Here is a 26,228-nt window from a genome sequence, read left to right on the forward strand (position 1 = left end):
CAATATTTTGAAGCGGATACGCGTCTTTCATCGTTACAGCATTTAATTTCCGCGCGTCTAAACAGAAACGATTCTTTCCTGGTTTCCGCACTATCGTAATTCGATTATTCCACGCACTATTGCTCTCTTCAATGACGTTTACTTCCAACATTTTATCTATTTCTTGGTAAACTATTTCTTGCACCGCTGGGGAAATGGGGTAATGTCTATCTTTAATAGGATTTGTTCCCTCAACAAGTTTGATTGAATGTTTTTCCAGCGTTGTATGCCCTAGACCCATTTTCTCAAAAGAAGGGAATGATTCCACAGTCTTTTGCAACCGTTCTTTTTGATCATTTGTAAGGTTATGCATTTCTCTCGGATAATCGTTCTCCTCTACGAATTTGTTTTGGATTTTCTCTATGTCTATGACATTGACTGACACTATATCAGGGGCTAAATTAAAAGCTTTCCAAAAATCAATTCCTAAATATACAGGCTGTTCTAGGTCTGGACACATGTAGAAACTTATCTCTCTTTCGATATCTTTGTATTGGACTTTTACTCTTATCTTTCCTAACACTCGATGTAATTGGCCTGAAGCGGTTCTAACATTGGTATAATAAAAATCTGGTTCCATTTTTAACTTGTCTACTAACTCTCTACATCCTTTACCGAGAACCGAAACTGTGGCTCCAGAGTCCAGCAGTCCTTTTAGTTCTTGACCTTCAATAGTTATGGTGGCGTAAGGCCTTTGATCAGATGTTTCATTGTATTTTCTCACCGATTCAATAAGCATTTTTTTAATCATTTTGTTTTCTTTTTTTCTATGTCGGAGCTTCAGAATTCTATCTAACTTTTTTGGATTTTTGGCTTTCTTAGGAACTACTATCACCTTTTCATCATCTTTGGTGACTTCTGTTTCAGTCAATCCCTCACAATTTTTTTCCTCCTCAAAGATGTGTCTTCTTATAATTTCATAGTTCGCTTTTCGAACTTCTATTGGTAGGTAATGCCGAATGGACGGATAATTAAGTTGCTCTAAGCATTTTGTTGTTGTTTGGATGTTACGGGTCTGTCTGTCGAACACGATGTTCCCGCTGACACTGTGTTCCTTTTCCCGTTTTCCGATTGGCACCTCGGACACTTTGGTGCGACGGTGTTCGGTTGGCCACATCTGTAGCAGAATAGTGATCTTTGTGCCGACAAACAATCCATAAACCGATGTCCTGGCCTACGACAGTTCCAACAAATTTGTTCCCCTTGGATCTCAGACACTTCTGGCATGGTTTCATTTACATAGTAATTATCCTCGCATGTTTGCAACTCGTGTACTCTAACATTTTGGTATGGAGGTGGAGGCATATACCTCACATCTCGCTTGTTGCAAGTTTTTTCAGCTCTTATGCATTCCATCCTGAGTTCTTCCATTGAATGTATGCTCATGGGATAAATCATTCTAAATATTTCACCTTTCAAATTTCTCTTAACAATCTGGATGATTTCTCTCTCAGATATTGGCTGGCTTAACTTCGACCTCAAGGTATTTATGACTTGAAAAAAATTATCTAAGCTTTCCCCTGGCTTTATCTTCCTTTCTACAATTTCGCTCATGACATCAAAATTTGACCTAGTGGTGCTATATCTCCTGAACAGGGCGTCTTTCAACGAAGACCAATCTCGCACTACGCCAGTTTTAATTTGTAGCCAGTACCATTCATACGCTCCACCCGACAACAAACTCTGGAATTCAGCAAAAATGTCTTCCCAAGATACTTTGTATTGGTTCTTCAAATACTCTAATCTAAAAACGAAATCTTCTACAGAAATTCCAGAAGGATTACCATCAAACTTCAGTTTAAACTTCTCCACTTTGCTAGGCCTCTCCAAATTGGGGCCGGGAGGAAATAACATCATGTTAGATGATGGTATCTCTGGAGGTCTGTTATTTAGAAATAGTGGTGGAGGAGCGGTAAAATCGCGATGTATGTTACTAGGTTGAAAAATGGTTTGATTAGTTGCACTAGCAGTATCGGTTATGTTCTTAACCATATCCCCTAACTTTCCAATAGCTTCATAAACCTTTTTTAATTCACCTCCTACACATTCTTGAGTTAAAGGCCTTAGATTTAGTTGAACATTTGCAACATTCTCATTTACCATTTGCCTTAACATATTCTCATCAGGGTTGCCGTTTACATTATTGTTTATCCGTTGAGGATCTGTTGGGTTTCTATTTGACACTCCATTATTTGGTTGAGGATTGGAATTTATGCTTTGAGACATGTCAATAATCGACTGATCTCCCGTAGACGGTGGATTAACCATTTTGCCACTATTTGCTTTTTTCCTATGTTTTGGAACAGATTGAAAATAGTTTCTGCTAATGTCAAAGGAAGCTGTACGATTTCGCTTACTTCGACGTGTAGCTTCAGAGTCAATTTCATCAGTCATTGGCAAAAAAGCCTGTGTTTCGACCAATGTTTGATGAAAATAAATAGGTTTGTCCGATTTATAAATAAGATCTGTCAAAACTGATTATACATATAAATCCGTCACAACACTAATATTTAAAAAAAATATATAAAAAAAAATAAAAAATATAAAAATTATAAAAAAATATAAATATTAAATATAAGTAATTAAAAATAATTATATAAAAAAAATAAAAATCAATATAAAAAAATAACCAAAACAAAATTTAAAAATAAATATAAAAATGACGACACAATTCAAACAGCATACAAAAATTAAGACAGCACAATTTTTTAATATTTCAATAAATACTATATAGGGATTTTCATTTTAGGTTATTTCATAGAGGTGTGTGTTTTATATTTCTTTTATAAAAATGCCCTTTCGGTTATCCAAGCAGGTTCAGAACAAATACCATTACGAAAAATGTTTTTTCTTTGTTTTTAACTTTATCTTTTTTATTTAGAACTTTTGATCCCTTTTTTCACGGCATTTTCTTGTTATAACCATCAAGAAAAAGATCTCGTAAAATAGGAGAGCAACTGTCACCTGATAATTCATATATCGGTGAATATTGCACATTTCCCAGAAATCAAAAATCCTACCTATTTCAGCTACGTTAATAAGTTTACACAAACAACACTAAACAGGTCATTTACAATACATACATTGTTACACTCACGACGAACAAGCTATTGCACTGACCGATTATTGTTATGGAAGTAATATCCTAAATATTCTAATTCCTAAAACTAATATTGCACTTACATATTTTCAAAGAAAATATGGATCAATATCAGCAAGGCTGAAGAATATTGCGATATAACTTATGTCTATTTTTTTCCTATGGTCTATATCAAGGTGGTTAGATGTTATTGCACCGATTACTGAGTTTTTGGGTTCGACAGAACCTTATTTTTTTAATTCATTGGGCGCCATCTGTTACGTATTCCTGATTGGCGGCGTTAAAAGTGACCCTCCGGCTGCTAGCGGTCTCGGGGTCTGGTTCTCAACCGTCACTTTGTAACACCTCAGGACGAACACGAAATTGGAACTTTACACATCACAAATACAATACACTACACAAACACAACACCTGCTCAGGCAAGGGAGAGTTGATGTTTCTACTCCCGCATTCGCCCACCCTTCCATGGTCTTCAGGGTTCCTTTTTAAAGTAATTTTTTGAAGACCCCACACACACTCACCTCTTTACCTAGCTAGAAAATTGCCCTACTAACAAAAATTTAACACATAGTTTATTTTTAGTCTAATTCTAATCACAACATTATTTATTGACAGAAAGGACTTACAGCTAAATACAGATAAATTTTGTCGATCTTTAAAACGGACAATCTAACACCAGATTAAAACAAATTGTAAACATATGAAAAATAGCAAATTTTCCTTGTGAGAAACCTAGGGAATTTTGTCTGCACTTTTCAGACCTCAAATTCTAAACAAAATATTACCTACTGTAAAGGAGCTCTCTTACAACGGCCTCACTAGCCAAAATTGGCTCGAATTGAAACATACGACTACACCCTCTAGCTTTCCCTGGATATTGCTCATATAGTACTAGGTGAAATTTAAAGGAAACTGGCGTTAAACATCCTTACATTAAAACATTAAGAGAGGACATCACAACACATACTTATACTATTCAATTAAATTTGCAATATGTTTATATTAAAATAATTTGCATGTCTATCAATATTCTCCTATCGTTATTTAAATTAATTTTTTTTTTGTTTTTTTTTTTTTTTTTTTTTTTATGATTTTTTTTCAAATAAATTTTCTTAATTTGTCGATTTCTCTTTCTTTTTTAGTTGCAATTCCCTGGATATTCTTCCGTGCTCCAAAACATGGATAAAGAAAAAGGGTGTCTATTACCTGGTCATTAATTACGTGGCAAAATATTAATTTTTATGCCATAGGAGATGACACCTTGCGATCAAAAAAAAAAATCTCCAACTTGTGGCCATCCGATCAATTTTGACCCAAATTCCGCTGCCTCAGATACGGACACCAAACAGAAGTATGACACCAAACAGGGAGACCTTCAAATTCAACGGCCAATTTAAACCCAAGGACCGGGCATTTAACACCAGATCCCCACTCAGCAGTCAGTGGAGACCAAAAAAAATATTGTGATTTTGGGGAACCTTTATATATAAAAAAAATACAAAAATAAAAATGTTGTTTGCTTTCCCACTGTCACTAGTATGATGTTCTCACTTTTTGTTAACAAGTAAACACACATATAAATATTCACTTTTTTTTAGTGTTAAAAACTACTTTGGACCGTCTTCTTGCTTAGATCTTTTGCAACACTATGTTGCCAATTTTCCTATTTTCCCCCTTTTTATAGTCGCTTCATTTTGCCACCATTTTTCCTAAAATTTCCAATATTTATTATGGACCTTGTTGATGGCGATAGGGTAGCTACGAAATGGCTACTCAGCCATGGTTGTATAAATCCGTAGCCAAATAACGATTGAACGATCCCTATTCTTTTATAATGGCAACGCCATCCATTTCCTTCTTGTCATTTTCTTTTTCATTTCGCCTGATGCGCAACAGCATCTAACTTTAAAATTTTATTTTTCTGAATCGGGTCTCTGAGCTATTTCTCTTTTCAAAGAAATAGCTACTGGGGTAAGTAAACAAATGGCATATTTTAAAAACAATGTAAAAACTATTTACATTGAATTTTCCAGGTAAGCCATGTAGCCTACACGCCCCCTGATGGCCCACCCGACGCAACAGATTCAGGCATTGTGTTCCAGAATTGATGGTAGGGAATACACCTTCAATTCTATTGTGGTTACTGTCAATGCCCAATCGATAAACATTTTTGTTATCACTTCACAGTGAATAGGGGTCTTATCATTATGCCAGCCATACACGATACATTCTACATCAGAAACGCCTCAGGTAGGTGGCCATAGAGGCGTTAAGGTGGATGAAGAAGAAATCGAGATAGTCGTACAATTGTTCTGCCACTGCCCTGCACTCATTAATGTGAGACAGAGGCTGGTGGGAGAACTAGTGTCACATGTTCTGTCTTCTTTTTCTAACACTGACCCTATAGTAATCCTTCAATTAGCCAGAAGATTCATGGGGCTAAAGACGACACGGCAAATTCCTCAGCCGTAGATCACACTCTATAACTCCATGCCTTATCTTCATCTCTTCTATCAACCACTTCTTCCTATTTTCTTAACATTCTTCTAGGATGAACACAATGGACCTATAGGTCTCCGAGTGGAGCGGTTGCCATATGGTAGCCGCGCGTCCTTTAACCTAACCTAGTTCAAATCTGCAACGTTGCAATATTTATATTCGGAACCACCCCCCATAAAGGGTCAACAGTTTGAATAATCGTAACTCGAGGCTGGGTGTATACATCAGTCGGCAAAACCAATTGATACTATTTTACTTGTTAAAAGTTACATTTCATTTAGTTTGTTAAAATAATGATAAAATTAGGAGGATAAGGTCATCATTATTGGCCTGGCTGGAAATTAGCATCCAAAGTAAATAAAAATACCCATTAATTTGAATACCAGACTTTTTTGAAGTTTTTCTTTTTTTTTATTTGTTGTCTTGTCGTTTGTTTGTATATGAATAAAAGTATGTATATATATATTATATGTTTTGTATGTATGAATATCCTTTTCTGTATTTTTTTTTTTAGGAAAGAAAAAACAAACAAATTTACATCATTTTTATGCATGTTTTATATGATGGTATATTAACAAAATTCTAGGTTAATTTAATTACTAACAATTATTTTGAATTAATTTATGAGCATAGGAGAGGAAAAGGAGGAGGGGGGATTGGGGTGAGGGGAGGGGCGGTGCGAGAGAAAGGTGGTTGTTCATAAGTAATTTGTTGTGATTCGCAAAAAATATTCTCAGGCCCAGTTTTTCTTTTACCATTCAGCATCACCATTCGATTTTTGAAAAACATAATCCTTTCCACCAATATTCATGATGCCATCTTTGAGATAGAATTTCCATTTGTTGCGAGAGCGTGTTATCTGTAAAGAGAGAGAGAGAGAGAGAGAGATGAAGAGAAAACGGTTATATTCTTTAGATTTATGAACCTGTTGTGGAAGATATTGAAGGCGACCCTCTAGCGGAGAAGATTATATACAGGTTAAAATAAAAACCAGTAAAGAAAGTCCTAAAGTCAGGTGGGGCCGACTTTATGATACCCTACACCACCACTTTGCTAATTTAGTAGAGCTCCACATAACAATTAAAAGTTTTTATGGGAGAATTCAATCATACATGCCATGATTATAACTATAATTTAAAGTTCAAAGGACTAAATATGCCGAAGCATTTGTATCTTTTAAATTCGAACTTGTATTGCCCATTTGGTGCAAAATTAATTTGAAATCATATAAAGATATATATAGGAGCTAAATCCAAATCTGCGCCGATCTTGATAAAATTTGGCAAAGATATTTCTGAGCTGTATTTGATATATTTCCCCAAATATTGTTGTTACGGAGTGCATATTATGGCTGTGGGGAACAAATCGGATGAACAATATATATGGGAGCTATAGCTATATCTGAACCGATCTCCACCAAATTTGGCATCCTAGCTTCTAGACTCAATTCGGTCGTATGTGCCAAATTTCATCACATTTGAGCAAATATTAGACGTTTGATGCACAATAAAAGGTAAATCGGACGAAGTTATATATATGGGAGCTATATCCAAATCTGAACCGATCTCGATAAAATTTGGCAAAGTTATTTCTGATCTGTATTTGATATATTTTCCCAAATATTGTTGTTAGAGAGTGCATATTACGGCTGCGGAGGACTAAAATAACAAATCGGATGAACAATATATATGGGAGCTATAGCTATATCTGAACCGATTTCGATCAAATTTGGCATACTTATTTTCAGGCCTAATTCAGTTGTATGTGCAAAATTCCATACTATTCGGGCTGATATTACACGTTTGGTGCAAAATAAAAGGCAAATCGGATGAAGATATAAATGGGAGCAATATCTAAATTTTTCCCGATTATCTCCAATTTCAATAGGTTTCGCACTTGGGCCAAACCAATGATTTGTGCAAAATCATTGCATGATTTATATGAGTTCACCATCACCCCTTTCGGCCAAGCGAAAAAACTCTTTAGCTCTTTTGAGTCTATTTTCTTTCTGTTGTTGGTGAAAATTCTTGCACTTTTTGGAATTTCAATTTCTTTACCCTGAGCTCATTATTATTCACTATTTGCCGAATGGAATATTGCGATATGTTCAACTCACGAGCCATTTTCGCCCACTGCGACTTGGTTTTCGTTCAAGACGCTTCTTTACTTTTCGAACCATTTCTGCTGATGTTGCTGTTTTCTCCCGTCCACTTCCTTGACGTCGTCGAGTTACGCTACCAGTATCACGGTACGAGACACAAAAGATTAATTCACATTTAAATGCTGGAGTGCTCTAACGATAGCCTTTTTTTCTGGAAAATTCTCACTACTGGAATAATTTTAACAGCTGTCGGACGAGTGGCTTTGAAATAACAGCAGTCTGAAGTTGGTTGCAGTTTTATCATCTTGCCCCGTATGTTTTCGAAAAGTGTTCTAGAAACTCTCTTTCATTGAGATCTTTAGCTGATCTTTTAAATACGAAAGATGACCTAATAGTTGATAACGCAGGGGCCTCACCTACATACACACATAAAATGAATGAAATAAGACCTCCATATAAAATTCTTGTTGATTTGGAGGTTTTCTAAAAGACCTTGTGAATGTCTATGAAGGAGAAAGAGAAGAATTTCATAACTGTAAAGAAATTATAGTTCGAGAGAGAGAGAGCAAAGTGTAGATCATTCATCTATGGGAGATAGACATTTGGGAGGTCATTAGTTTTTTTTTTCTCCATGTCAAGACTATATTATTCAAAGGACTGTATGAATTTCAAAAAAAAATAATCTTCCAGAGGTCTTTAGAGTCCTTCTGGAGTTACGCCACACATCTTACCTTATCGTATTGACAAACAATAACATTGTCTGTGTCAAATAAATCTGTAGCATCTTCATCGGTGACATCATCTTCACTGTTCAGGGGCTCTTCCTCAGCGCCGCCCTCATTGTCCAAATCCGATTCGTCATCTTTGTCCAAATCATCATTGTCATCATCATCGATGTTGGCATCACTTTCTTCGCTTTCATCCTCGTCTGAGCTATCCAGGGCACCGTCCATTTGTTTGGAGGTATTGAAATTTTCTAAATTGCAAAAGATCAATAAAATTGTGTTACTTTTTGTTAACGATTTATATGAAAAAAAGACATACTCTGCATATTGGCATTAACCAGGGCCGCATTGACATGTTGCTGCAGCACTGATGAGGCCAATGTGGTGGGCAATGACATTATCGACGATATCAAATGGGCTGTCAGAATTTGGGTCAATTGATTCTCTTGCAATGCTGAGGCTGGTACATGAATGGTTAATACACGTGATTCTGAATTCATGGTGCCCGGTTGGGCAGGCAATGTTATCTGGCAAAGAAGAAAAAAGTAAAAAATTGAAGAAAAATAAATGTTTAAAAAAAAATTAGGATTTGTTTGCTTCTATGGATGAAAGTCTCTCATTGAAATTGTCTGGTTTTCTCAACATCCAAGATCTTTATATTATCCGCAGGACATTCATAGTACAAAAACTTTTACAAGTCTTCTACAAGTCCACCTGTAGTTCTTCTTCCATTTGCGTGTGGAAGACCTACTATTCTTGAGGTATTTATTGTTCAAAGAAAAAAACATTTAGGAGGACTTTTAAAGGTATACAAGTAAAAAAGCTGTAAATTCCGGGCCGGGTGGAACTTTGAACACCCTCGACCATTTGGAACGAATTTGGCAATTCTCAGAAACAATAAAATTCGTAAAAAATTCTTCTAAAATCTTAAAAATACCACCGAATGTAGATTTTATATTAGGGTCTATGCGAAGACATGGACCTGCTTAGGTAACTTTTGTCATAAAATTGGTGAATAATGTCGCTAAAATCATCAAAATACCGAATAATGGCGTGGTACCGTTATATGGGGGCTATACGAAAACGTGGACCTGCACAGAAAATCTTCTGTCATGGGCTGTAAAATCCATTACGAACATCAAATAACAAATTTGAAAGAATTCCGATGAATAATGTCGCTAAAATCAACAAAGACCCGAATATCAGGAGGTACCGCTATACGAAGACGTGGACCTGCACAATAAATTTTCTGTCTTAGGCTGTAGTATCCATTTCAAACTTCAAATACCAAATTTGAAACAATTCCGATGAATAATGTCGCTAAAATCATTTAAATACCGAATATCGGGAGGTACCGTTATATGGGGGCTATACGAAGACGTGGACCTGCACAGAAAATTTTCTGTCATAGACTGTAAAATCCATTACCAACATCAAATACCAAATTTGAAATAATTCCGGTGAATAATGTCGCTAAAATCAAAAAAGACCCGAATATCAGGAGGTACCGTTATATGGGGGCTATACGAAGACGTGGACCTGCACAGACAATTGTCTGTCTTAGGCTGTAGTATCCATTTCGAAATTCAAATAAAAAATTTGAAACAATTCCGATGAATAATGTCGCTAAAATCATCAAAATACCGAATATCGGGAGGCACTGTTGTATGGGGGCTATACCAAAATGTGGACCAACATGGCTCATTTACCAAATACCAAAAGTCCTGCAGACATAATATACATTTCAGTAAGATTTTATCAATCTACTGCAATTCTTTGGGTAGCTTCAGTTATTTCCACAGACGGATAGAGGGACGGACATCGCTAAATCGACATAGAATTTTATGCTGATCAAGAATAAAGTATATACTAAAATGTATATTTCGAGGTGTTACTAACGGAATGACAAACTTAATATACCCTCCATACTATGGCGGAGGGTATAAAAATACCTTGTGTTGCGAGAGCTTTGCAGACTTTATACAAGTGATGAACAAGGGGGTGGGGGGGGAGACTTCCTAAAAGCATTGCCTTACATCCATGGACTTACATTTACAGGCATAATACGATTGGGATCTAAGGCAGCAACAATGGGTATTGTTGACGATTGAGGTTGATTACCACTGGTGGCATTACCACCAACACCGCCAGGTTGTTGATGTGACTGTTGACTGCCACCAGCTCCGCCAATTGTCTGCTGATGTTGCTGTTGTTTTTGTTGTTGCAACAGCAATGCCGAACTCGAAGAGGTAGGATGTAATGGCGGTGGTTGACTTTGAGATTGTTGTGAAGATGAAAGCATCGTCCCCTGGGGTTCCTGTTTAATTGTGCCATTCATGAGTGTTGTTGTATTGCTGCCGCTGCTATTGGCCGCCGAGGAACCAGCTGCTGCTGCTGCTGACACGGTAGAGGGTCCATTTACCGCCTGCTGTAATTGCGCAATATTCGGCTTGACATCCACCGAACTCGAAGATGTTGCTGAGCTGGAGCTCTGAGCTGCTGCTCCATTGTTGGCATTATTGGCGGCAGCTGCTGCTGCGGCAGCCTTTTTGGCCTTAGCTACTTGAGCCTAGAAATTGTTGTTAAAGCATAAACAAATGAATTGCAGCAGATATTAATATGGGTAGATATTTAGCTAGCTTACCTTTGTGGGCTGTGTGTTGTGTTTGTTGTCGATGGCCACATCAGAGAGCAGATCAAATTTGAGTATGAAAGAAAAAAATATGAGAATTAGCATCGCAAATAAGAAACCCATTTCATTCTATGAGTGCTCTCTAAGGATATAATAACTTTTTGAAGTTCTCTAAAGGCAAAATACATTGGTAGAGGTCTATAGAAGACATTCAGACATTTAAAGAACATCCTTTGTACCTTAAGGAGCTTCAGCATTCAGATCTCTTCTGTACAGAAGACCACCATATGTTCTTCTGGTCAATGAAGTCATATATATATAAATGTTCTAGCAGAACTTGCGTCATCAGATGACTTCATGGCCTATATATGAAGAGGACCTTCTGAAAAAGGTCTTCTATATAAATTAAATAGATAAATACCTAATAGAAGTATTTTTGTAAAACTAGCTCTTAATTAGATGCCTTCATTGAACAGAGAATTATGTAAAGATCGGCCTTCTGTACAGAGAAGGCCTTCAAATAGATAGAAGACTTATATGAAGCTCCTTTATGGACAGAGCATCTTCAGAAGATTTCCCATAGATGGAGGACATTTAAGAAACCTCTTTTTGGGACCGAAATTTATTGCCTTTATTTTGCACCCAACCCTCTTCTTCCACCTCTAAATTCTTACCTTTGGATTGTTGGCAATTACTTGTGGCGGCTGTTCTGGGGGATCTGGATTTATTTCGACAGCTTTACTAGCCATTAATTTTGTTCGCCATATCTGTTTCATTTCTTGCAGCACCTGTTCATCGACTCCGTCATCCAAGAAGGCATCGCGAACGCTGGTAATAACATCTTCAATGACGGCGTGATAGACCTTCAGCTGAAAAAGCCGGCAAACAAAGGACAACAAATAAATAAAAAAATATTTTACACAGCAACAATAAAAAGTAAAAGCAGGTGAGCCTTTTATATGGGGGTGGTGGCCATATCCCCCATATAAACCTCTATAGGACCTATACTGTTTGAAAACCTTGAACCTATATAGACCACTTTCTGTCGGAGAGAATGGTATAGGAAGTTTGAATAGGAAATTTCAAGCAATTCCTTTGGAAAATGTAGGAGCTATAGGGACATATTTTCAGATGGGGTACTTCTCCCCAAAGTGATTTTGAAATGCCTTTCTGTCTACGCCTTTCTTGAAGGTTACGAAATGGGGAAACGTGGTCCCATGTTGTATATTTTAGACATAGGGATTGCTTTCTAATGGGGTAACCCTTCCCAAAATGATTTCGAAATGCCTTTCTGTCTACGTCCTTGTTGAAGGTTTAACAAAAAAACAACAACCTTTAATGTTTCGCTGGCTGTTGAGTTGTGTGTGCCACTATGCTATTGTTGCTGTTGTTATTAAGAGCAAGAAAGTTGCAGTGAAAACAAAAACAACAACAATCACAAACAAGAATCGTTGCTGGAAGATAATATAGCCAAGCATTAAGTGAAAGTTGTTGTCGGAATGCATTTTTTGGTGTCACCTACGATTGCAGAGACGGAGAGAAGAAGAAATGTTGCATTAAAGCGGATTTTTTTGTTCAGATTATAACAGAGCCTAATGTACTTCAAAATGCTTTTGACAAACAAATACCTTTTTTGCGGTGTTAACGTTTTTTTTAGCAGCGGCAAAAAAAAAACAAACCGCATTACTGACTGACAAGTACCTGCCGTTTTCGTTATCAATTCAAAACAAAAAAAAGACTATGTGACACAAGCACACACACGCACACATGAGCGTCACGTAATCAGCTTGTTGTTTTTGTTGTTAATTTCCAGTTATAGACAAAAGAACATTTCAATTTTCCACGAAGCTCAGTAAATGGAGCTCCCCACTCAGTTCCCCAAACGTTTCTAAAACAAGTTTTGACGTTACGAGATAACAAAAATGGGGGCGCCTGGACTGGTGTTGCAACTCCTCTGGACATTCTGGCGCGATATACAGAGGGTTCCCAGATGAATGGTGACACCTGTGCTAGCGTATTCAGCCCCTAAACTCACATAAGCTTAATGCAACTTTTTTGGGCAGAAATTCTTGCCATTGCGAAGGCAGCCGAAAAGCTAGAAGAACACTACTGTGGGGTAACAGGACCAGTGACTATATATGTTGGCAGGCAGGCTGTCCTCAAAGCTATAAATTCAAGTACCATTTAATCGAGAGACATTCTTAATTGCAAGAAATGTGTTCACATATCTCCGGTAGGGCTTTCTTTGTTAGGTCCCAGGACACAATCAATGGGGAGACTGTCCATACCATATATAAGCTAATATGTCAGCCGCTTCAGAAAAATTCCCATCAAAGCAGCTGGTACTTAGAAACCAGTAACAAGGTATCTAGCAAAAAGAACCTGCTCCCTTATATTAATTAGCAGACATGATCTAAGAATCCCGGGATAGACTATGTGAGGACGAAAAAGATTTGGAGACGATGTCCCATGCCAAGCAGAAGAATTATGCGGCCCGTTATCATCATCCATAGCTTTTCCAAATATATATATTTAATGGCTAAGCAAACCTTTTCTATCCCTTCATTCCTTTTCGATCTAGATCTTTCCTATCACCACTAATTTTTCCTAGTATGACCACAATTGATTTCGTTTTAAGCAGCTGCCAGGCTCCAGTGTCGTTGAGCATTCTGCAAACTAATCCTAAATGTGCAATTCTCTCTTTTATATAGTTTGCGAATTTAAATCTTGAACCATTATAGACAACTTTCAATACCAATCATTCGATATATATAAGTCGAACTGTTATGCCAAATTTCAAGGTTAAGAGTTATGGTCTGGTTTTAAATTTAAAAATGCAACCAATTTGATAAGTTTGGTGTTAATTGGAAAGATTTAGTGTGGAATGTGGTCCTGTGGTTTGGATGCTTTCATCAATTTACCAGCAATACGAATTGCTGTTAACACGCGACGATTTGGGTGTCGATAGTCCAGCGACCTAAAAAACTCTACAACCTTGTGTGATGGAAACAATTCCAATGTAATTCGCTACAGTTGTGCAATGTGATGATTAATCTTTCAGTTCAGGGAGAACCTTTTATGACATTCAGGCTTGATATTTGTTTCATTTCATGGTTTACAGAACTTCCCCCAATACACCAAACTCCTCTCATTGAAGAAATAGACCTCTAATTCGAAATGGGATGAGCTTTTGATGCCAAAAAGGACGGCATAGCATAGAAAAAGCTGAATATCAACTTTGTTGTTGTTGTAGCAGTAGTACATGTGAGTGTTTGCGTTCAGCTAATCTGGTTCCAGCTCCAGTTTAAGAAATTCGGCTACTTTAATGGGCTGTAGCCAGAGATCTTCTGGAGTGAGTTGGGTAGGCTTGGCTGTGCAATTAAACAGGTGCAGCGTATTGTGCGGGCCTGTATCACACGTCGGGCAGGCGTCACACACATCTTCATCAATTCGTGCCCAATACGAATACGAGACGACTACACTATCCTGACCGTAATTGCGCCAAGACTACCCATTTTGAACAGATATGAAATTTATGTCCTAAGCTACTTGTCGAGCACTATTTCCTTGATATACAAATAAATAGTGTTCCTGATGATTTTGCTTTCATGTCTTATTAAACACCCAATTGATATCCCTCATATGGACCAATATGGTAAAAAACGTAAACCACAAAACCTGAAATGCAATGGCATAGCTTTAATGGCACCATAAAAACCCTTAACATTACTTACCACCGAAGATTGGCATAAAGCCATTTGAACCTTTTTTTCCGCCAGTTTGATGCTGTTGTTGTGTTACTTGGAGCAAGATACAATTTGCTTGCAATTGCTTGTTTGTCTCAAGCTAGTTGGGCAATTGTTGTTGTTTGTTGTACTATCTTATGGTCTTGTATTTTCCTCTTGGGTTGATTTAAATTTAGCGGTATCAGCAGCACAATGATGGCTGCGGCGCTATTTTTCGTTGTCACTTCTCACTGATTTGACCGAGATTTTGATCGGCATGCAACAAGCAGCAGCAGCAGTAGCAGCTGAAGACCGAAAAAACATACGGAATGTTTTGAGCTGATGCTGTTGTCCGTCCCAACGTCTGTCAAGCAGCAGTCAGTATGTGTTAACACACCACAAAGCACAAAAACTGAAATATCATCATCAGCACGGTAAATAACCCAAAAATGAAGTGATTGGCGATGCGACGAGAAAGGTAGTGGGGTTGGAGAATCCCAGTCAAATGTAACCAATAAGTAAACAGCGGTGACGTCGACCGCAAGCCGACAGAACAGCAGCACCCGTCAAAAAAATAAAAGTGCGCAGAAAATTATTAATAAAATGTTAGTTAATTATAATTAACACGGATGAGAGACACAATTCTGTTCTCACTAACACCGCACTACACAAAAAAAACGACGATTCAACGATAGCAGCCAGGAAACTTGATTCTCAGTCCCTTCATTACAACACAGTCGTCACTCAACCAAATTTATTTTCACTTTCAGGTGGATCGAATAAATATAATTTTCTATTTTTTCTGAGTTGCAAACAGCAGCGACGATGACTTCCTCTCGACTACAACTGACGAATGAATGCAATTTGTTGTTGGATCATGAATATGGTAGAGCAGCAGCACAGTGTTGTATTCGTTGGTACTCTTTGGTTTGATATGTCATTAGAACACAAAAAAAAGTTATTCTCTTGAATACTTCAAAAGAACAAATAAAATTTTGTCAATACAAAACTCGCCAAATTTAAAAAAATGCCATTAAAATTTATTTATTTTTCAAAAAAAACATTTTTTAATACTCTGTTTTGCAAGCATGTAAACAACTTCCACTTTTTAGCATCTGTACAATGGTGCCGCTCTCCATCTCTGCAGGCATGTGTTTGTTGAGAAAACAAGGAAAAAAAGCACACAATGACAAGCAAATCAACAGAACTGTTGCTAAATACTTCTCAAGGAAGAGCATCATTTGTACGTAATTTCCATTGCACATGTCAATTGCATTATGACAATGACCAGCACAGATTTCCCATGTCCTGGAAAAAGGCTCTACGAAATAAACGCAAAGCAATCTGGCAGTGAAATGGCCTCTTTATATACTGTGATTGGGATTTTATTTGACGCACACACAACGCCACAAGGTGTATTTACAGGGTGTTACAGTTCGATCAGCTGTTGTCTTCTTTTACTGTCAAAACATAACTTTTAAATGAAAATGTTTTAAAAACTTTTTCTATTTTTTAACAAAATTATGTGAGTATAACGTAAAATATAAAACATTAGCGCTTTTTTTCTTTCTGGTGGATTCTATGTCGAAAAAACTGCAAGACAGCAAGAAACAGAAGAAGGTGTGTAGTGGTGGGAATTGAGGTCGTGTGGTGGCCGAATGGGAGACCTTATTCGCGGTTGTTTCTAAACATAAGACTATGTACCCAGCATGGTAGAAGAATATAGGTAGACGCGTCGACACAGCTGCTGGGACAATGAACTGTCAAACCAATTTTGGAATTGAAATTGTTAAATGAAAAATTATTTAAATTTGTAAAAATTATTGAAAAACGTGAATTATAATAGCCTCCGACTGACATAGTATAAGAAAACATATAAAAATCTACTTATATTTGAAAAAAATATTTAATTTTTTTTGACATATCAATGCTCCCAAGCGTTGATGCATCTACCTGTATTCTTCTGCCATGGTACCCAGAAATAGTTGTGTGGAACAAATTATTAATATTTTATTTATTAATAGCAGGAAAGGGCATGGTTATAGGCATTTGACAACGTTATAGATATTTTGACTTCCAAAGTAGTTTTTATATTCTATATAGGACTACAAACTGTCGTTGGAATTATGCCGTCTATGTGGGCCCTCTTCAAAGGCGCCTACATAAAACACCCCTGTGCCTATGATAAAAAATACTATTTTCAAAAGAAAAGCTAAAGTTAAAGAAGAATTGACAAAATATGTAATTAACTATTTGTTTCCTGCAAAATCGATGTCTCAGCAAAACAGCTGTAAAATGGTTGTCATCATCAGGGTTGCTCAGATGTGGCATAACTTGTCTTTACAGCTGTTTGCATTAGGGCTAGCTAGGCGCAGTATTTTTTCATTTCATTTTCATTAATTTTTAGGGAGTTTTGGGGTTATTTATAAAACGAAATTATAACTAAAACCCCAATTATTTGTCCATGATGCTGGCTCCATCGCGTTTAGTTACACCTTCGCTTTTGCGGCAAACTGTTTTCACGAGAGTTGGTAAGTTTTTCATTAAAAAAAGTGATTACAAAACTTTGGCTGATTGTCCAATTTGTTTTGCTGCTTTGCTTTAGTCACGTTCTCCACTAAAGCTGCCCCCAAAGAAAAGGAACAGTACAGCAACAAACAGACAACGAATGTTGCCCCCACAACATATCGTTTTATTTATCCGGAATTTTTGCCTGATCCCAAGGTGGAATGGCGCAATCCAATCAGAGAAAAACTGGAAAGGTTAGACATGATTGACCGGCGTTCACAGATAGATATACCGGAATTTTATGTAGGTTCGATATTGGCGGTAACCAGTTCGGATCCACATGCTGCCGGCAAAGTTAGCCGTTTTGTGGGTAGGTTTTCTAAGGTTTATGGAAATTGTTTCGATTAATAATTGATGATGTTTCTCTCTCTCTCGCGCTCTTTAAAACTAAGGCATTTGCATTCAACGTGAACGTTGTGGCCTGCGAGCCCGTTTCATTTTACGCAACGTAGTCGATGAACAGGGTGTTGAGGTTTTGTATGAAATGTACGATCCCACCATACAAAAAATCGAAGTTCTCCGTTTGGAAAAACGTTTGGATGATCATTTGTTGTATTTACGTGATGCTCTGCCCGAATACAGTACCTTCGATACCAATATGGAACCGGAGGTTATGGAAGATGGTGCTCCCGTACCGGTAAATGATATACAAGTTCGCCTACGACCACGTCCCTGGTTGGAGAGATGGGAAAGACAAAATTTAAAAGGTGTCTCCAACATTGATGAATACCTAACCGACAAACGTAGACGCACAGCCAAGGAACATGAAAAACCATGGGAGAAATATGATCTAATGAAACAATATCGTTCAACCATTCCCGAAGAAGAACAGAAGGAAATCTATGCTGAAGTTTATTCGCAGCTACATCAAATGGAGCTTCAGCGTAAGAGAAATAAGCGCAAGAGATCTTTTGTAAAGCCCACCAAATTGGCATAGAGGAGTTTTTGGGGAGAAAAATGTTTGTTGAGGATTGTTATAATTTGATGTAATAAAGAAGAAAGCATTTCTGAAGCTAAAATTAGAATTTTTGAAGGTGAGAAGGTCCGTTGAATTTACTCAATTAGTCCCATGATGATATCTATTGAATTTGGTGATGGTCGAAAGTGAAGCAGTCGCAAAGAAATGACAAAAGAAACTAACTTTTTAACACAAAAGTTTAAAGTTCGTGGTAACGACAAAAAATAGAGAATTCCACTATAGAACAATTACTGCTTCCCATATCGATGCTATTTGCTATGGTACATTATATATGGTGCATGCTTGAAATACTTTAGCTTAGTTAATGTCAAACCGAGATATTTGGCAAATTCAAATCGGCCAGATTTATGTAATGCATCCATGAATATTATCCGTTATATTTCAAGGTTATACATCACCTAGACTTCTGATCTCAATAACATTTAAAAGCTAGAATCACATAGTGTAAAGGCAGTCATATATTAAAATTAGTTCAACTCGATTCAGACTTAAACGCGGCCTCATCCCTTGCCGATTGTATGACACACCTTGGCGTCTGATATTGGTAAAATTTGTGAAATTGGCACCATAAAGGGTAAATAAGAACTTCTGCCGCATATTGATCAACTTGCCAGTTTCCATTAATAGATTCTTTAAACCTTAACAAAATACTACGACATCACATTTATGTTACAATTGTGTGTTATTTTCTTATGTTTTTAAAACTACTTTAAACTAATATACACGATATTTATAGAAGTCTATAAAGGATACGGTAACATTCCAACTAATGATTAACGTGATTAAATAAAACAAAAATATTATGGGCAGAGGAATGAGAATAAGACGGGTGTTCTTCAAATGTGGAATACCTTGGAAGAAACAGATAAAATTAAATTTGAAAAGGACATTTCTTTTCATTAGAACCACTCATACTTACAATTATATCCCAAAAATGTGATATAAACATAATAGCTTAGGGCCAAGAGCCAAAAAGTGTTTCCCAGAAAATTCGATATAAACCAGGGCTTGCTTATTAACCAATTGTAGAAAAACAATTGGATAAAATGCAACAGCATTAAGGGTGGAAAGAAGGCATTCAAGTGGACATCAAAAGCATAGCCCCATTCCACATCGGGTTCAATACTGCTGGTACGTAAATAGCGATTTGTAAACAACCAAAGAGATGTGGCCACAATGATGCCAGCAAATATGCAATCCACAAAGACGACATAGAAAATAAACGATATACTTTGCCAAATATTCAGGCCCAATACCCAAGCAAATCCCAATGATGTAACTGGAAAAGAAAAAAATAAACAAAATAAATTTCATCATTACAACAAAGATCATCCATTCACGGACACTACTCACCACAAAGACAAACCAGGAATAACACCAAAAACGCAGGATCATCTCTAGCAAATTGGGATTTTGTCTCTGGAATACATAAACGCTTACACATATTCCAATTGTAATGCCTGGCCTACTTACGTTTCCTATAATTAAAATTCCTATAGACCTTTTGTGGCGCTATAAACAAGTAAATCATTTGCCATAGGGCAAATTCGAAATCCATTTGATTGAATTTCAGCAGACGCCTCAGATATTTGTAGCTTTTTGTTGTGGCCGAGAGGCAATTCTTCTTATAGTTAGCCGGTGGAGGCAATGGCGATTGGCCTCTCGAGGCCACATAGCTGGAGACCACTGAAGGCGTGGGCGATGTAGATTGTTTCATTCTTTGTTGTTATGTTTACACCTATGCTCGTTCGTAAATGTCGCGGAAAATGTTATATTATTTTAAATATTACAAATATTATTGCATTTTACGTCTGTTTGGTTTTATTTTTTGTCGTTTAAGATCAGAAAGAAAATTATCGCCTTTTGTTATTGCTTTTGACAGTTCTGACACATCATTGGTGGGCCAGAGTCCAAAGTCGGCCATGTTAAACCTTATTTGCGTAAACGCAAAACGTCATGCAAAAGGGCTTTACAAATCGAACTTGTAAAATGTACCTTCGCTTAGGTGTGATACACAACAAGATATTTATGCAATAACGGTCATCCAAGTCCTATAAATGTATTATTCATTTCTAAAAAAAGGACTGGCACGAGCCAACTATAAGGTTCCCGTTCCAAGCCAACCGACTACCAAATTTGATGTCAAAATGCAGCTTTTTTTATTGGAAACTACAACATTGGTGTCAAGCAAAAATGGTAAGCATTGATATGTTTCACCCTGTGACACTTTTTATATCTCCCGCCTGTTACAGGGTATTGTGTCTTTGTGTATTTGTTTGTAATATTCAAAAGGAAACATAAGTTTTGAGGGTCGTTATAGGACCATTTTCTGAGATTTCAATGCATTTTTGAGAACAAAATGCAGTCCACATTTATAGTCCGATTCATGGCTTACATACAACACGAATGTTTTACAAATATCAGTCATTTTTCGTTCCAAATTTGAATTCCAAAGTTGTTTTGACAGTTCATTGTCCCAGCAGCTGTGTCGATGAGACAGGTAAGTACCATACTTGGCATTTAAAAAAATTGCCTATATAAACATTTATTTGTTACGTGGAGCTTAATACGCATGAATTCAATTTTTCTTGTACCACTTTTTCGTCCAGATTCTGTTATTTCTCCTACTGTTTTCGATTTCTTTTTTTTTAAGCACACGGCCAAAATCGCCAAAAATGTATTGTACGTTATCTGCACAGCACGAAGTCAAAAGCAAAATTAATGCATGCACCGTGCGCACCGAAAACTTCATGCCCACGTACACGATTTTGATGTCATGAATTTTGACCATATACGGGGCACAATAACCTTTCTTTACTTGAAAATTTCTTAAAAAAGGGCCCACGATATTTTTGTGAAGGCGATTTCTAGCCGATGAATCTGACGGCGGCTAATCCCAAAAGGAAGATCGGCGATCTATAACTCCCTGCTCTGTTGATTTGTAAATATTTTTTTTAATTATCTTGTTTTTATTGTTTAGTTTATTTTTGCAGCTTCTTGTTTTGTGTCTGTGTTTTCATTTTGCTTAAAAAAATATAATATTTCTCACTTAAAGAGGTAGGGGTAAATAATAACCGACAAGAGTAAAAGAGAGGGAGAGAGAAAGTGCCTACAGTGAATGCAGCATAACAGTCATTTGCATTTTGTTTTTTTTTTGTTTTTGCATGCATTTGTTGGTGTGTGTATGAATCAAAATCAAACGTGCAATAAATTGCAATTGCATATGACTCAGTTGAGATCTTTTAAAGATGTCATCTGCCGCAACAAAGCCCCAAGTAATCTCAGCTCCTCGTATACCAAACAGTGGCTTCATCTATGATCTTCCATTGACGATCACCCAGCAGCTGTGTCAGCATTTAGATAGTTTGGGAATATGGGTGCAAGTGGCGCAAAGGATGCGTTTTAGTGAGGAAGACATACAAGTGAGTAGATGGACATAGTGACCAAGTAAAAAGTTTTGAATGTGATGTTAATAGTTTGGATTTTCCTGTTTTGCCGATAACAAGCAAACTGGGGGATTTTCCAATTTTGCAGTTGGATGGATCCCCACAAAAAATATATATGTGTATGTGTGTAAACCAGACAAAAAATGCATCACTTATATGACGTCGATTCATCTGATATTTAAGTTTAGTGTTGGAAATTGTACGTACATACATACCTACATATGTATAACCCTACTGGAAATCCATTTTTATTGATTTCCATATAATCTCATGCTTTTTTACTTATTGGTTTTTATTTTTAACGAATGATGTACCTACTTTTTAATGTCCCCTTTTAGAGTATCAACCGAAGGATAAAGGCAACGGGAGAATCACCAATCAATGAGCTACTCAACATTTGGGGTGGTAAATACAACCACAAAATACTCGAACTATATATGGTATTACAGAAGTAAGTAAACTAAAACACCCTCGAGGAAATCCCCCAATACTATTTATTTTTATTACAGACTGAAAGCATACCAGGGTATGAGAATTCTCAAGGATTATGTACCACGAGAATATCACATACTAATTCCCGAAAGTGGACCCGCACTGAGTCAAATTTTACCCTCGGAACGGACAGATAGACCGCCACGCAACAACATTGGCGGTTTAACGCCAGCCGCCAGTGTTACATCAGAATCCCGCTCCACGATTGTGTCTTCTGATAATAATACCAGCTCCAATAATAACTCGTGGAGAAGCCGCTCACATCTTCAGCCTAATAATGGATATCAGGCCAAACCGCAAACACCAAGAGTTGAAAAAGAAATTAACCGTCATCATGAGGCAGGACTACCGGAAATCGATTATCACGAACTAACCGTTGGCACAAACAATTGGGATGAACGTTATCGTCTGGGTAAAGGTGGCTTTGGCATCGTCTATAAGGGTGTTTGGAAGCTGACCGATGTTGCCATTAAGCTAATGACCTATAAGGATTCGGATGGACAGGAACAGGCTAAAATTCAACTGCAACAAAGTCGCAACGAGCTGAATTGTTTATATCGTTATCGTCATGACAATATTTTACCCATATATGGTTATTGTATTACGGGTGAAAAGCCATGTCTGGTTTATCAGCTAATGAAGGGTGGGGCATTGTATGACCGTTTGAACAGCAACAAACGTCCACCGCTGACAATGCAGCAGAGGATTGATATTAGTGCTGGGACAGCAAGGTAAAACTGATAATGTGTGAGAAAGTCGGATTTAGTTGTGACGGTATTTGAAGAATAATTGTTTGAAAATTCCCGATTATGGCAAGGACGGAGGTTCTTGCAGAAGTATTCTTTAAATGCTCACAATGAAAGTCTTAAAAATGATCAAGTTAAACTATTTATTTTTTTATATTCCGGGTGAGATAAAAAAAAACTGCAACAAAGCCAGACGCCATAATTTTTAAATTTTTTTTTAATTGAATGAAAGCAAAAAATGTCGGAAATAGCATCAAATTTTAGAATAAGTTTAGATTTGTTCGAATTGCTCGCCTTTGGCACGAATTATGGCCTTCAAACGGCCAATGAACCCGTCCCTCGCTGCCCGAATGTTGCTCTGCAGTATTTTGGCCCATTCCCGGCGAAGCGCTTGCTTGAGGTGATCGACACTTTAGTATTTTTTAGTGTCAACCTTACTTTCCAAAATACTCCAGACACAATAGTCCAACGGATTCGTGGTATTCGGAGATTTTGGTGGCCATTGTGTGCTTAAAATGAAGCGAGGAACCTCATTTTGTAACCATTCCTGTTGGAATGTCCAAGATCTGTGGTCAAAATGTTTGCGTGCCCTAAAGCTTTGGGCAGAATACACCCTCCAGAATATTTTCGCGATAATATTCGGCATTTATTCTGATGCCACGGTCCATTGATACGAGCGGAGATCGACCATCGGCTGTTATGGCGGCCCACACCATCACCATGGCCGGCGCTTGAGTTCTGGTGGCCAACCGAATGTACATTCAGCATCAGCTGACCTCTTTGGCAAGTAAATACGATTATTTTGTTTTTTGTTTACAAACTGCTGCTGGACAACGAATGTTTTCTCATCGGAGAAAACCAAATTCGGCAGTTCACCATTACCACTTTCGGCCAAGCGAAGCAACTCTTTAGCTCTTTCAAGTCTATTTTCTTTCTCTTGCGGTGTAGGTTGCACTTTTTGGAATTTCAATGGCTTTTCCCCGAGCCCATGTTTTTAAAATTTGCCAAATGGAAAATTGAGATTTGTTTAGCTCACTAGCCATTTTTGGCCACTGCGAGGCGGTGTTGCGATGTTTCGATCAAGTCGCTTCTTTACTTTTCGAACTGTTTTCTTCCGTCCACTTCCGTCCTTGACGTCGGGCTAGGCTACCAGTATCACAGTAACGAGCGATGGTACGAAAAACAAAAGATTTATTTACATTTAAATGCTGGAGTGCTCTAACGATAGCCACTTGTGGTTTTCCAGCAAAATATAAAGAAATCACACTATCACGCTTGAATTCCCAGTCATCACGAATAACTTTTTTCTGGAAAATTCTCAACAAAATGCTTTTGTACGCTTCTAAACAATATAATGAGCTATTGCTGGAATAATTTTAACAGTTGCCGGACGAGTGGCTTAAAAATGACAGCAGTCTGAAGTTGGTTGCAGGTTTTTCATCTCTCCGTGTATATGGATCCTTGAAGAAATTTTATGGATTTCAAAGGAAAAAATGTTGTTTAAAAAAGTTTTTTTTTGAAAATCACACCTAGGCGAATATTCTATGGTGATGCTGGAAAGAATATTTCTAGAAAAAAATATTCCTTGAAAACCCAAGATTTTAGCATAAAGGTCCTTGAGGAAAAAAATTTTAATTCAAACTCTTTGTTCTAATTTCAGGGGCATACTTTTCTTGCACACCCTATTACCGAATATCTCGCTGATACACTGTGACATTAAACCTGGCAATATTCTATTGGATCAATGTCTACAGCCGAAAATTGGCGACTTCGGGCTGGCTCGTGAAGGTCCACAGGATAATTCCTATATTGAGGTGGCGCACGTCTACGGTACCCGAGGATATTTACCACCCGAATTTGCTGATTTACGGCGGCTGAGCAAACACGTTGATACGTATAGTTTTGGCGTGGTTCTACTCGAAATGTTCACGGGACTGCCATCGGTGGTGGACAATAAGAATTTCTTAAGAGATTATATTAAAGTTCTGCTGCAAAGCAAAACCATTGAAGATTTAATTGATAAACGTATCAAATTGAAACCCGAGGAACGATCATTGTGTAAGATGGGAATCGAGTTGGGCTTGGAGTGTATACGAGATGATCCATTGAAACGGCCGAATATGGAGGATTTAGTTAAGATATTTAATCGTTATGCTACAGTTGATTGAGTTTTGATATTTTTTTTGGGGGGGGAGGGGGGTACAATTTTGTAACATATTAATCTATACATTCCAATCAATCTTCTTTTGTTTAATTGCTATAAATATTGGACATCAATTTAATTCTAAAATTGTATATAAAACACAAAATGACATTGTGAAAAAAAAGCTAAATATCCTTAAAATCTTGTTTAAAACAAGTTTGTTTATGTGCCTCTACAATCCAATACTAGTTTATATTTTTTACGTTTTTATAATTTTTTTAAGTTGTATTTTGAAATAAATGCATATTTTGTTTAAAAAAATGGATGATATTTTGAAAATCCCAACAGACTTTAAATGAGAATTTAAAAGCAAAATGCTCTGAAAATGTCTAAGAATGTTGTTCCTTAAAACCACCCCTAAAACAATTCTCGATGAGAAACCAATTCTTTGAAAAAAAAAAACATTGTCAAAAATCAAAACCTCGATTATGGCCACGAGAGACCTTCTGGAAATACCCTAGAAAAATCAACAATTATAGCTGAGATTGGTCTTACAGAACACTCTTTAAATATCCACAATTACACTCCAGATGATCTCTTCGAAAATATCATTTATGAGATATTTTTTAAGTATCCCTGCCCAAGAGTATCTTTTTAAAAAATAAGCTCCTTTCACCAAAGTCGTCATTACCAGGAATCTGACAGATCATTCCCTTCGCCAGAAGTAGCGATCAGCAAATATTGCAAAGCTGTCTGTCTGTCAGTTTCGTTCCGGAAAACATTTCTCTGAGTAATAAAGGCTTAAGCCAGTGGGCAATACTCCAGTCTTAGGCAATGAATATAATATTCTAATATCCGCGATTCAAAAATCAACGATCATTTTGTGAAAATTGCAGGGTGAGATGAAAAAACTGCAACCAAGATCAGACTGCTGTCACTCGTCAGACTGCTTTACAAGCGTACCAAAGCATTTTGGGGAGAATTTTCCAGAAAAAATGTTATTCGTGACTGAATTCAAGCGTGATAGTGTGAC

At 37.1% G+C, this 26,228-nt stretch overlaps 4 protein-coding genes and 2 long non-coding RNA genes across 6 annotated transcripts; 3 read left to right on the forward strand and 3 right to left on the reverse strand.

Annotated features, from left to right (window-relative positions):
• Positions 1-4,445: 4,445 nt before the first annotated feature.
• LOC131800669 (uncharacterized) lies at positions 4,446-4,906 on the reverse strand. Its single transcript, XR_009341491.1, has 2 exons — positions 4,691-4,906; positions 4,446-4,617 (listed from the first exon to the last, which is right to left on the reverse strand). It is a non-coding gene; the product is annotated as an uncharacterized LOC131800669 (long non-coding RNA).
• A 67-nt stretch (positions 4,907-4,973) lies between these two features.
• Positions 4,974-6,025, forward strand: LOC105262383 (uncharacterized). Its single transcript, XR_891772.3, has 3 exons — positions 4,974-5,110; positions 5,173-5,389; positions 5,690-6,025. It is a non-coding gene; the product is annotated as an uncharacterized LOC105262383 (long non-coding RNA).
• A 146-nt stretch (positions 6,026-6,171) lies between these two features.
• On the reverse strand, positions 6,172-15,696 carry LOC101890731 (transcription initiation factor IIA subunit 1). The gene is made up of 7 exons (XM_005190874.4): positions 14,831-15,696; positions 11,771-11,965; positions 11,109-11,117; positions 10,515-11,033; positions 8,784-8,991; positions 8,471-8,715; positions 6,172-6,497 (listed from the first exon to the last, which is right to left on the reverse strand). Exons 1-7 carry the CDS (start codon positions 14,852-14,854, stop codon positions 6,390-6,392), a joined length of 1,308 nt encoding a protein of 435 aa, XP_005190931.1. The 5' UTR covers positions 14,855-15,696; the 3' UTR covers positions 6,172-6,389.
• A 1,466-nt stretch (positions 15,697-17,162) lies between these two features.
• LOC101890907 (large ribosomal subunit protein bL19m) lies at positions 17,163-18,408 on the forward strand. The gene is made up of 3 exons (XM_005190875.4): positions 17,163-17,352; positions 17,427-17,699; positions 17,782-18,408. Exons 1-3 carry the CDS (start codon positions 17,286-17,288, stop codon positions 18,324-18,326), a joined length of 885 nt encoding a protein of 294 aa, XP_005190932.1. The 5' UTR covers positions 17,163-17,285; the 3' UTR covers positions 18,327-18,408.
• A 623-nt stretch (positions 18,409-19,031) lies between these two features.
• On the reverse strand, positions 19,032-20,280 carry LOC101891083 (protein unc-50 homolog). The gene is made up of 4 exons (XM_005190876.4): positions 19,842-20,280; positions 19,722-19,787; positions 19,288-19,647; positions 19,032-19,219 (listed from the first exon to the last, which is right to left on the reverse strand). Exons 1-4 carry the CDS (start codon positions 20,083-20,085, stop codon positions 19,083-19,085), a joined length of 807 nt encoding a protein of 268 aa, XP_005190933.1. The 5' UTR covers positions 20,086-20,280; the 3' UTR covers positions 19,032-19,082.
• Positions 20,281-21,307: 1,027 nt separating this feature from the next.
• Positions 21,308-25,467, forward strand: LOC101891255 (serine/threonine-protein kinase pelle). Its single transcript, XM_005190878.4, has 5 exons — positions 21,308-21,425; positions 21,601-21,790; positions 22,153-22,265; positions 22,324-23,037; positions 24,713-25,467. The coding sequence occupies exons 2-5, from the start codon at positions 21,617-21,619 to the stop codon at positions 25,218-25,220; spliced, it is 1,509 nt and encodes a 502-aa protein (XP_005190935.1). The 5' UTR covers positions 21,308-21,425; positions 21,601-21,616; the 3' UTR covers positions 25,221-25,467.
• The last annotated feature ends 761 nt before the right edge of the window (positions 25,468-26,228 follow it).

The sequence above is a fragment of the Musca domestica genome, unplaced genomic scaffold (genome assembly GCF_030504385.1).
Source record: "Musca domestica strain aabys unplaced genomic scaffold, Musca_domestica.polishedcontigs.V.1.1 12, whole genome shotgun sequence".
NCBI lineage: Eukaryota > Metazoa > Arthropoda > Insecta > Diptera > Muscidae > Musca > Musca domestica.

Coding starts and splice junctions, on each gene's coding strand:
- LOC101890731 (XM_005190874.4), bottom strand. CDS start 14,854: ATGGCTTTATGCCAATCTTCGGTG. Junction 8,716..8,783: donor GGTTAATGCCAATATGCAGA/GTATGTCTTTTT, acceptor TTTGCAATTTAG/AAAATTTCAATACCTCCAAA. Junction 6,498..8,470: donor TTGTTTGTCAATACGATAAG/GTAAGATGTGTG, acceptor CTCTCTTTACAG/ATAACACGCTCTCGCAACAA.
- LOC101890907 (XM_005190875.4), top strand. CDS start 17,286: ATGATGCTGGCTCCATCGCGTTTAGTTACACCTTCGCTTTTGCGGCAA. Junction 17,353..17,426: donor AACTGTTTTCACGAGAGTTG/GTAAGTTTTTCA, acceptor GCTTTGCTTTAG/TCACGTTCTCCACTAAAGCT. Junction 17,700..17,781: donor CAAAGTTAGCCGTTTTGTGG/GTAGGTTTTCTA, acceptor TTTAAAACTAAG/GCATTTGCATTCAACGTGAA.
- LOC101891083 (XM_005190876.4), bottom strand. CDS start 20,085: ATGAAACAATCTACATCGCCCACGCCTTCAGTGGTCTCCAGCTATGTG. Junction 19,648..19,721: donor ATTCCTGGTTTGTCTTTGTG/GTGAGTAGTGTC, acceptor TTTCTTTTCCAG/TTACATCATTGGGATTTGCT. Junction 19,220..19,287: donor CACATTTTTGGGATATAATT/GTAAGTATGAGT, acceptor GTTTCTTCCAAG/GTATTCCACATTTGAAGAAC.
- LOC101891255 (XM_005190878.4), top strand. CDS start 21,617: ATGTCATCTGCCGCAACAAAGCCCCAAGTAATCTCAGCTCCTCGTATA. Junction 21,791..22,152: donor TTAGTGAGGAAGACATACAA/GTGAGTAGATGG, acceptor GTCCCCTTTTAG/AGTATCAACCGAAGGATAAA. Junction 23,038..24,712: donor ATTAGTGCTGGGACAGCAAG/GTAAAACTGATA, acceptor TTCTAATTTCAG/GGGCATACTTTTCTTGCACA.